The sequence below is a fragment of the Scatophagus argus genome, chromosome 16, assembly GCF_020382885.2.
Source record: "Scatophagus argus isolate fScaArg1 chromosome 16, fScaArg1.pri, whole genome shotgun sequence".
In the NCBI taxonomy this organism is placed as follows: domain Eukaryota; kingdom Metazoa; phylum Chordata; class Actinopteri; family Scatophagidae; genus Scatophagus; species Scatophagus argus.
In genome coordinates this window covers 5,797,818-5,808,749 of record NC_058508.1, presented here as the reverse complement: position 1 = coordinate 5,808,749, position 10,932 = coordinate 5,797,818, and the positions used below count along the sequence as shown (strand labels likewise).

The 10,932-nt window shown below is 42.5% G+C and overlaps 2 protein-coding genes and 1 non-coding gene across 4 annotated transcripts; all 3 read right to left on the bottom strand.

Annotated features, from left to right (window-relative positions):
* On the bottom strand, window positions 1-2,780 carry rpsa (ribosomal protein SA). The gene is made up of 8 exons (XM_046414607.1): window positions 2,628-2,780; window positions 1,864-2,035; window positions 1,595-1,713; window positions 1,082-1,327; window positions 627-755; window positions 366-525; window positions 232-252; window positions 1-136 (listed from the first exon to the last, which is right to left on the bottom strand). Exons 2-8 carry the CDS (start codon window positions 1,994-1,996, stop codon window positions 42-44), a joined length of 903 nt encoding a protein of 300 aa, XP_046270563.1. The 5' UTR covers window positions 1,997-2,035; window positions 2,628-2,780; the 3' UTR covers window positions 1-41.
* Window positions 1,407-1,546, bottom strand: LOC124074052. The gene has a single exon (XR_006845770.1). It is a non-coding gene; the product is annotated as a small nucleolar RNA SNORA62/SNORA6 family (small nucleolar RNA).
* A 2,623-nt stretch (window positions 2,781-5,403) lies between the features above and the next one.
* On the bottom strand, window positions 5,404-10,824 carry LOC124074015 (mitochondrial glycine transporter A-like). 2 transcript variants are annotated; one of them, XM_046416632.1, is made up of 8 exons: window positions 10,686-10,824; window positions 8,836-8,921; window positions 7,866-7,990; window positions 7,609-7,693; window positions 7,300-7,479; window positions 6,366-6,534; window positions 6,019-6,179; window positions 5,404-5,886 (listed from the first exon to the last, which is right to left on the bottom strand). In XM_046416632.1, exons 2-8 carry the CDS (start codon window positions 8,848-8,850, stop codon window positions 5,764-5,766), a joined length of 858 nt encoding a protein of 285 aa, XP_046272588.1. In that variant the 5' UTR covers window positions 8,851-8,921; window positions 10,686-10,824; the 3' UTR covers window positions 5,404-5,763. The 2 variants fall into 2 exon arrangements, with proteins under 2 accessions (XP_046272588.1, XP_046272587.1); XM_046416631.1 differs by lacking the exon at window positions 10,686-10,824 and adding an exon at window positions 9,685-9,843.
* Between the last annotated feature and the right edge of the window lie 108 nt (window positions 10,825-10,932).

Genomic DNA, 10,932 nt, shown 5'->3' with positions numbered 1-10,932 from the left:
TGAAAGTGTAAACAACACTTTTATTGGTGCCAGTTGATGGTTTAAGACCAATCAGAAGCAGTACCACCCCAGTCAGATGCTTGGGCAGTGGGGGCAGTGGACCAGTCCTCTGTGGCAGGCTGAGTACTCCAGTCCTCTGCAGGGAAACAATAATTTAAATTTAAGTTGAAAAATCAATACTTGTATGTTCATATTTGAAATTCTATAAAAACATACCAGAGAAGATCTCACCTGTCTTTACAGCAGGAGTAGCTGTAACAAAGGTAACAAAGTACAACAGATTAGTGAGGTTAGGTACAAACATCAAATCAAATTTCAACAGATTCAAATAAAGATGAATCTTGGTTAATAAAAGCAAAAATTACCTGCAGGGAACTGCTGGATGGGGACAGATGGCACAGCAACACCCTCAGACCAGTCAGCCACCTCAGGTTGGGTGAATTCGGCTGCGGGGGCACTCCATTCACCCTGGAACTCCTCCTTTCCAACAGCCTTCTCAGCTGCAGCCTGCTCCTCCTTCTCGATCTGCATTGAAAAGATGCGCATTAAAATGTGGAAATAAACTCATGAGACCCTTATAAAACTCAAGCCAGGGTACATTTTTCAAGGTGCAATGCATGTCTCACCTCTTCAGGGTCCCTGTAGAAGTACAGATCAGGCATGACCTCCCATGGGTGCTCCCTGGAGATCGTTCCCCTCATCCTCAGAACCTCCCTGGCCAGCATCCACCACATCAGACCCACAGAGTGGTGACCCTGCAACATAGACAGATTGGCTATGGATAACCAAAGTAAAAAACACACTTGCTTTGATTAACTTTTTTCCCATGCTATCCACAGAAGCATCGGGATATAAGAGTTTGATTTATTTTGTGGCAAGACCCCTATACCAATCCCCCTGTGGTTCAGAGAGGAGGTTAGAAGCCAAGCATTTTTATTTAGCACACATCCTACGCCCTGCACCACACAGACAGAACAGTGCTGGGTTCCAACAGTGTGCAAGGTGTACAGATTAACCGAGAAGAGAAAGCATTTCTTTGTCAGAAATAATAAATTTGACAATTGTTTTCAGTGGGTCTCACCTTGTTGTTACAGGGGATGGCGATGTCCACGTATCTCAGTGGGGAGTCAGTGTTGCACAGGGCAATGGTGGGGATGTTGACATAGGAAGCCTCAGTCAGTGGCTGATGGTCAGCACGGGGATCTGTCACAATCAGGAGACGGGGCTCCCTGAAAGCTGCCTGGATCTGATTGGTGAATGTACCAGGGGTGAACCGACCGTGGAAGGTGGTGGCACCGGTGGCAGAGGCGAACTTCAGCACTGCTCTCTGAAGTAGTGGTGAAAAAGAAAAGGTTATACTCAAGATCCTAGTGAAATTGTGATGCCTATTTTCATTTGACAATTGAAACTGTGGCTCAGGTTACTATCAAACCCCAGTCATTGGACAGCAGTCCTATTGGTGTCAGCGAAAACCCGGCCAGCTCACTCTTGCACACTTCCGACACCTGAACACTGACATCAGTGCCCGGCTTTAACAGAGTGCATATCACAGTCCATGAAGCATGTCCGATTGAAGTCACACGACAGTGTTTACCTGTCCAGTGTTCCTGGAGGAGATGACACACACATCAGCTGGGTTTTCAATGGCAACAATGGCCCTGGCAGCCAGCAGCAGCTTTTCCCAGGTTTTCTTCAGATTAATGATGTACACACCTGGTAATTGAGGGAAAACCACAGCATTCTTACTCCATAGTTATTTATAACCTGATTGAACAGCCTCATCTTGAAAAGACACCTAAAGTCTTAACTCCATCACTTCACTTGGCCCAATAAACAAATGCTACGCCTTCTTCCACAACTCACCGTCACTTTTTCTCTTGTACACGTACTGATCCATCTGGAAGTCCAAGTTGGTACCTCCCAGGTGGGTTCCTGCAGCCAGGAACTTCAGCACATCCTCCTCCTTCATTTGAAGGACATCCAGACTTCCGGACATCGTGACCACTTTCCCTGCGTTACGAGTGAGATGGGAGAGCTGGCAAAAGGATGAAAAGTACTGGTCAGATCGTGGCAAGTTTACGTCACAATATCTGTGTGTGTGCGCAAGCTGTTCAGTCTTAAAACTTTACAACGTCGCACAAAAATCATGACTATTTACTTTCTTGGTAAGGGAGGTCAGGGGGAACTGCTGACTACAAAACCTGAAGCTGATGAGATTTTGGAGTCATGCTAACATGGCACTCAAGCATGCTCAGAGGCATTAACTAAAGGCATCCGGGTTTCAGGCGGCCTTTAATAACGTAAAACTACGCTGTAAACCGAATGGGCATCCACTCAATTCATTTTTACACCACCCATGTTAAATGTAACTGCTACCAATTAATAAAACCGGGCTAGTATTTATAATCAGGCGCGAGGGGAACACTGCGAGATGAGCGCGTGTCAAAGGCTAGCAAGCTAGCTATGACATTAGCATTACCTACGTCGAGATATTTTAATACGATAAAAACGCCAAGAATGGCGCGTATGCTGCCCTGTAGCGTGTTTAATCACCAACTTGACAGTGCTTCATATACGTGATGTTATTTAAAACTTTAAAACCAAAATAGTATCGTATAAAAACTCACCACGAAACAACGCCGTATGGAAGTCTGACCACACGGTGAAAAAGAGGGCGCTGGAAGGAAATGACGTAGTATAAATACCAAATTTCCAAGCCTGTGATTGGTTAGTTATTGTGACCGTAGCGCGTGTAATTCTGCAAGTTCTCCACTAGGTGGGGCTTCGTGCCATGTGTCGTGATGATTGGAGAGGAGTTTACCAGAGGTCGAATCACGGGTCGGATGGGTATCCCATATTAAGACAATGGAGATGGAAAGACCATATTAAGACAATGCTGAGACGCTGGCTCCTCGGTGAAAGACTGACCTGTGTTGCAACAATATTTGCTAGAGATAAAGAGTTCCAGGCAAAGGGGACACAATATGTACACACTGACACGACGAGTTGAGAAATAATTTCAATGAAACGTGTCTTATGTGCTGGAAGTCGTGCATTGTACTCAATGGTGGAATTTTCAGGTTACAGTGATCCAAACCTTTCCCGTCCAGTGAAAATCCCCAATGTGTGGGGGAAATGTAAAAAATGTATCCCCAAATGTGTAGAGTCTGAATGTTTGTGATAAACTTAGGGATGAAGTGTTCTTTTATGTGTCTATGTGTGTCTCTGCCAAAGCTAAATAAAAAGAAAGTGCTTCTCACAGGCTATGATGATCTTACACAGTATGATTCACTGCTGTAGATTAAACAACCACAACCTTTAAACATCTACAACAGTAAAATGTAAAATACACATTAATTCTGTAGTTAAATTAATCCAGAAACATCAGATATAACAACAAAACACTGTCACTGAACGTGCTACTGCACAGTGAGGACTTTAACATTTGGTAGGATTTTGCTGAGACATACAACATACATTTACTTAAGTGAAGTTTTAAGTGCACGACTTTTACATGTAGTGAAGCATTTGCACAATGTGGTTTTAACAGTCCTACTATTACTTAAGCGAAGGATCAGATTATCTCTTCCACCACTGATTATACTACAATCCTATAAGGACACAGAAGAAACAAATAACACTGAGGGGAACTGTGGTGGGACACTGGACGGACTCTCAGGCTGATAAGTAGGTTTGTTGGTTAATGTTGTTGATTCAAAACAGGTTTGGATCAACATCAAGGACACCAGAGCAAATGGATCTTACAAATAAGGCCAAGGAGGAATGGGGTGGTGTGTCACATGACCACATTGATGACATGTTTTGGAGTTGTTTCCAGGGAAAAATCCAGGTTGTCACCTTAAAGTACCCCATTATTGATGTGCATTGCTCACTCAAAGCAAAAATATTTACAGGCTGCGATTTTAGGCTTTCAAAATACCGCCTATAATTATGACACAAATTCACACACCGAATCAGATCCCATATTACATGACTGATTTAGATAGATAGGTAGGTAAATAGATAAACAGTGTCATGTTGTGCAAAATAAAGCAGAATGTAAGGTGCTGTGAACCGAGTGTGTAAAACATATAAAGTGCCTAGTGACTGTATGTTAGAGCAGGGTTTTAGCTGTTATTGTACAGGCATGTGACAGGAAAGATTTCCTATATCTGTCCCTTTACTGGTCAACAGTGAAAAAATCAACAGATGTGACATTTTCAGCAGGTGTCTCATCTTATGTAGCTTAAAGTCTTACTTTAGCCTGACAGGTCTTCACTCCTTATAGCTTATTTCCCATTTGATGTCATGGCACCACACCCCCTGTGCTGCTTATCTCTGTCTAACAGAGCTATGATAAGTCTTTGGCCTTCATGTTCTAGCAGTCCTCTGCATTATGCTGAGCAGTATGTCTTTGTAATCTTTTGGAAGTGCCTGTGATAGCTTTACGCCACATCTGAACCAGTCTGCCATCCCACTGACAGGGTCCGCCACTGTTTTATCTCAAGTCCATTTAATGAGAGCACAGTGACAAAGTACAGATGCACTTCAGGTAATTGAACTTGAGTAGGAGAGAGCTTTCATTTTCAAGAAAGTGGTTGCCTGTTCTGGTGTTGGCAATTCTCATTTTGCAAAGTGTGTAACTCGGTTTCCAACACTGCTGCCTGACCAATAAATAAACCAGTCGTATCGAAATAATGTCTGCCCCTGCCCATTTCTGGTTCCACATACAAGTAGGACTTGTTTGAAACAAGCTTATATTTGTGTCTGTTGTGTCGTAGTGACCCATGTATCGCCCGGGTCAGCAATTCAGTATGTCACGAGAACACAGCTGCCGTATCCGGACTACAGCATTTCAGAGATCAGCCAGGCCTCCGGCACTAGTGTGAGGCTGCCACTTTCTGTTAAATCACTCACACTGAAAAAAAAATGGGTTCATGTTCCATGCAGATATAGTATACAGTGTTTTATTTCTGCAAAACATCATCTTAAAAAGTAGAACGCTTTAACAATAGTCAACATCTTCGCATGAAAATACACTCAAAACAAATATCAAAAACAAAAATGATATTTTAAAGGCAGATTAATGCAGTGAAAGAACATATTATTTGTCAGAATATAAATATACATAGTGTTACAAGAAAGACACTTAAGAGGGTCTCCAGGTTTTAAACAGGTCCACGACAGAAGCACTGGGGGTTAAAGTGCATTGTAGAGGTCTGAGCGTATCTGGGACACTGTCTTGAGTAATGACAGCTCCTGTCACTGCAGTCTTTCTGAGATCACATGTAACAGCCGTGATAAACCTGAGACGCACGACTCCCTCTGCAGCATTCTCAAAAAAATCTCAGTCCAAACTCAATAAGGATCAGGATCTGTTTTACAAATTGTAGTGCAATAAGGTTCACAGCATACCTTTATAATTTTGAAAGATTTTTTTCCAGAGTTACGAAAACACAAAAAAGCCCACACTTATCTTCAGCCATAAACAAGAAAAGCACATCATGGAGCAAATCCTCCACATCTCTACTGTAATGTGCATGTTAGTCATTCAGATGATAGGCGTACACTTTCCTCGCTCGCCCGCCTGCATCTCTTGTTGTGGTGAAATACTGTAAGTCACGGAAAGTCTTTGGCACACTTACAAGCAAAACACTGCCAGGCTCGTCTGCACTTCAGCAGTTCCTTCCTGTTTACTCACTGCTGTCTTCACTCTGTGACTTGACTTTCAATCTCTTCTTTTCTCTTCGTCCAATCTCTATTTCAGGACTTCAATCCGACACGAGCCATCATCTGCTCATACACGGTCCACGCCATGGCGGCCATCATGGTCCTCCTCAGGGCCCGTGGAACTGCCCCTCTGAAGAACCCCCGGAGTCCATGTTCCTGAGAGAGAGACGACGAGATGCAAGAACAAGAACAGGCATCAGACATAATGATTCATTGTGTCGTTCAAGATAATAAAGCAGAAAACATGTGAGTTGAAAATCTGAAGTAGAAGAGGAGTGAGACAGTTACCACATAGATGTATCTGAGAGCTTCTACTGTCCTAAGCTGTGGATTCACTTGGACGTGAGTTTTAACCACATCGGCAGGCTGGGTGATCAGCGAGGCCAGTATACCCGCCAGGATCCCACAGCTGAAGTTAGCCAGGGGGGCGGAAGCAGATGTGCTGATTTCTGCAAAGACAGACATGAAATATAAGTTAAAAACAAATACCTGTTTAGTTTTGGAACTTTAAATGCAAAGAAAAAACAGATCCAAACACTTACTGGGTTTTCATGCCCTGCTTTTGTGATTTTTTTTAAAAAAATAACTCCACGTGCTGCTAGTTATTACTGAATGCGCCCTGGGTGCACCCTTACCTTTAGGCAACAAGTCCTTGGTCTGGCTGTAGAACATGACGTAGATACCAGAGAAAGGAACGTCTCTGAGGAGAGTGGCCATCAGGCCAGAGAACAGAGCTGCTGGACCTTCAGTCTGACACACACTGCGCAGAGCTCCAGTCACACTCCCATAATTGTACCTGCCGCACTGAAACACAAAAACATACACACACACATTAAGTTCAACATGCACATAACACAACTGACCAATAGCACACTTCATCAAAACTCATTCATGAAGCACTTTGCCGTCAGTCTGGTTTGCACTCCTATTCTGATTCACACTGTGGGAATGCTGAATGGAGGCTCCTTCAAAGTAACAGATGCCTTTCATATGCGCGTGTATGCAGTTAAAGAAGAGGTCGGCTTATTCCATGGACATCACTGGGTTCTGTAGCTGTAAATACACCAAAGGATTTTCTCTAAATGCACACTGATGCCTTTATTGACCCACAGTACTGTGAGCATCCTTAATACTGTATTTCATGCGAATTAATAATAAAATACTTTCATAATAACATAAAAATGTGACCATATTGAATTTTGGGATGACAATCAGGAATTGAGATTAACTAAATAAAACAGACTGATTGGTGGCATTATAGTGGTGTGAATTTTTTTTTTTTTTCCAATTATAGCTTTAAAAATTAATTAATAATAATTAAGTAATTAAAATAACTGTTTCAAAGTAACCCATGAACAGATATAATGTGAAACTCAAGTAGCAGCTAATGCGATGCAAGTGACCAAGCAAATTAACATTTCAAGGCGATGGTGACGTAGTCCAATTTAAGTTCAAGTGAACATTTGGAACATGGCAGGTGTTGATGGGGGGTACCTAACACACCCACTGGTTCAAGTGTATTGGAGCATTTTTTGTCCACAGCACACACACACACACACATCTGCTTACTTCAAAGCGTGTCTTGATGACAGTGACTGGCAGCATGAAGACCCCTGCCACAGTCCGGGCCCCCCCTCCCAGCAGCACAGCCTCTATGGCCCTCGGGCTTCTGTCCTGGAAGAAGTGCTGCTTTAAAGAGTAGTAGGTGCTGAAGTAGAGCCCCACTCCTGGGATGGTCCGAGCAAAGGACTAGAGGAGCAGACAGAGGACAGAGAAGAGTCAGAAAAGGGAAAATCTGAAGCCGGCGAATCCGTGGACATACACGCAGACTTTCAATAAGACAGGAGGAGGGGGGAAAAGACACAAAGATGTTCTAACCGGTGAAATTCCTTTCCACAGTCCCAGCAGCCTCTCAGTCCTCACCACACTCAGGACCACAGTCACCATCCCCACTCTGCCCGAACTGAAAGAGAACATTCAGATGAGCTGACAGAAAGTGATCAACGGTAAATAACAGATCCACCTTTAATGTGGATCCCATGTGCTGATAACGACACTGATAACTCTGTGTGTGTGTCTGTGTGCTCGTGTGTGTGTGTGTGTGTGTGTGTGTGTGTGTGTGTATGCAGGCTCACCCAGGCTGCACGCTGCTCTGCAAAGTCTGCAGACGGGTCTTGACGAGGTCGAGAGGCTGGAAGAGCAGCGTGGAGCAGGTCCCGCTGAAGGAGCCGCACATGAAGGCTTTGATAGCAGGGTGAGCCTGAAGGGAGAGAGCAGAGAAGAGTTACGGGGGCAAAGAAATGGGCGACAGACAGGTGGCAGCTAGTGATGATACGAGTTAAAAAGCATTAGAATGCCTAGTAAGTTTGAGCCTTTCAGCTGAGTCACCGAATTATTTTCCAAACTAACTATTAAGTCTTCACAGAATGTGTTAAGTTATGATTTTTTTATCGACAACCTTGGCCCCAAAGCTATTGATAAGCCCCAAGACATTCAACACGTACAGTTGTTATGTAACATTAGTCATGGTATGCTGTTAGTGAAGTGTTTAAGGTCCCAAAATGACATCAGTTCCTCAATTATTGGTTCTTTGAGGATGTTAATTCACTCTTTTACAATGCGTGTATTTTGTACTTTGTTTTTTGGTTTTTTACATTAAAAGAATTTTTTATTATCAGGTCAAAAGCAGATTTGGTCTCAGTCGTTCTGATTTAAAGTATAATTTTCACGATCAGGAAATTAATTACCATGCAGGTTAAACTAACATTTTTCATTTTTAGATCTGATTTCCTTATTCTTTATTTTCACAGCGGGTATACGCTGTGCTAGCCACTGAAAAACAAACGCCGCCAAGTCCATGTCCACTTTTGATTACTCAGCTGTAATGTAACAACACAGTTTGCCTCCCTAATCCAGCAGCCTTTCACCCGCCCTCCTTCACTTTATCTGCTGCAATAAAACTGCTTGTGGATTCCCTGCATGTTCCCTCTGAGAGACGAGGGTAAAACGCTAAAACGGGTCAGACTGGTGTTATCTGACAGACAGGATGAAACCTCACCTCAGATAAACTAAATTGTACAGAATTGCTCCAGCTGAAAAACTCACCAGTGACAGTTCCATAGTTTTTCAGGAGGGTGACTCTTCTGTTTTTCCTCTTCTTATGGATTTTTCACTCTAAAAGGTTTCCACACCTTAAAAAAAAAAAGAGAGAGAGGAGAAATCAGAAGTGGCCTTTCAGTAAAGCATGTAAACGATACAGTCTTTGCCTACTGAGCATCTCTTACAGATGATGTGCACAGTCCTGCTGTCTGCATCAGGCTGCACATGACTGAACACACACAGCAGGCTAAATACACAGATCACCTGACCCACACTATGTTTCCTATTTGCGACCACCTCACACACAACACACAGCCATTCATTAACTAAACAAAGATCACCGCACTACATATTAGGATGGATTTAGTGCCTGTCACTCTGCTGAATGTTTTTCATATGACTGTAAATGTGCAGTAATGCAATGTGTGTGTCTGTGTGTGTGTGCAGAAAGCCTGATGCACTGGAGTTCTACGGGTAGGGATGGATTCAATACAGGTGGTCTTGAAAGTCTAAATGGATGTTTGTAAGATTTAAGTTTTAGTAATAATTTAGTAATGTTTTTCACTATAGAGACACAGCGACAACACATATAATCTGCTTGCATTAATAGAAAATAAAAGCAGATGTTGTCTATCACCGAACAACACAGAAACAATTTGAAAATACTTTCACAGGAAGGATGCAGTTCAACATTTTATACATTCAGAACTCAGTCTGTCACTGGTCAAAGTATGAGTAGCCTATTAACGCTCTTATTCTGATTTCTGACCTTATAAAATGTGCCCGAATTATCAATTTATATCAAGCAAACATAAGCATAAAGAAATCCCTCAGGTGTGTTCCTCTGTTGCTTACCCTCTATAGCCTGTCTGCTCAAATCTTCTGCAGTGTGAGGACACTGACGCACGGACTGATATCACAAGAGTAAAGCAACTGACAAAACCCTTGCGTTTTTATAAGACTTCAATAAAGACATAAAGGACACGATGATGATGATGGTAGGCCTAAAACCAGCCGGTGTTCTTTTTCCTCTTCTCACAGAGCAGCGGCTCCACACCCCTCAATCAGTCAATTCCCTCAAGGAAGTCAAATGTCCTCGAACATCCTTGTGACTGTGATGACTGTAGCTCCGTGCTGAAGCATAAAACATGATAACTGGACGCCTTGGTGCCATAGATAAGTTAACCGGCCGGTTCCTGTTTGACGACGCGGCGTGTCGTAACAATGACAAAACCCCGCCCACGCAGGGTATTCTGGCTCCTGATTGGTTAATCGGCTGACCGTGGCGTGAATATTAACCAATTCATTTACGTTAGTGAACTAAACTCACACGGGTCCACAAAGTTGTCCACGCTCCGTCAAAAGCTCCATTTATAAGATACTGCACCCAGACGGTGAAGCTAGACTCACCGTGATTACTAAAAACCCTTAAAAGTTTTTCTCAGGAAAATAAACAATCAAAAATATCGTTAGCGACGTTATGCTTTTAGGAAAGCGTCGTCACGGAAATAATGTAGAATGACATCTTCCAGAGTGTTTTCATCACTGTTAATGATGTTTTAATGTGTATTTTCATATGCATTATTTTAAACCTGGAAACACGCTTTTAAATGTTTGTAAAAAAGTACAAAAAGTGAATTCCACTGCAGAATAACCACATGAATACAAGTTCAATGGGGCTTCGGTCATTATTTGAATCACAAATGTTGTTCTAGTGACAGGAAAATACTTAAGAAACACTACAACACTGTATTACTCTGCAGCCATGTCATGACTTAAACTGTTAAAATAGGACTGTCTTATAATAAAGAATAATATTTACTATATCAATATTAAAAAATATAAAGAGCTCTCACCCAAATTTCTCTATCCTTGTTTTCCATACCTGACCCCCTGATGAAACCGGTTCTGACTTGCTTGTGCTTCTTATAAAAGCTCCTGACTGCCCTCTGCTGGCGACAATACGTCATTTCACAAACAACTGTGACCCTCTGAGGAGTCAAGCTCTGGGCTTCACACTTCACCTGTTCTTTCAAATCATTGACTTAAAAGCCTCTGAAAACAAACCTCAGTAATTAACTGTTAAAAAAAACACAAGTGGTC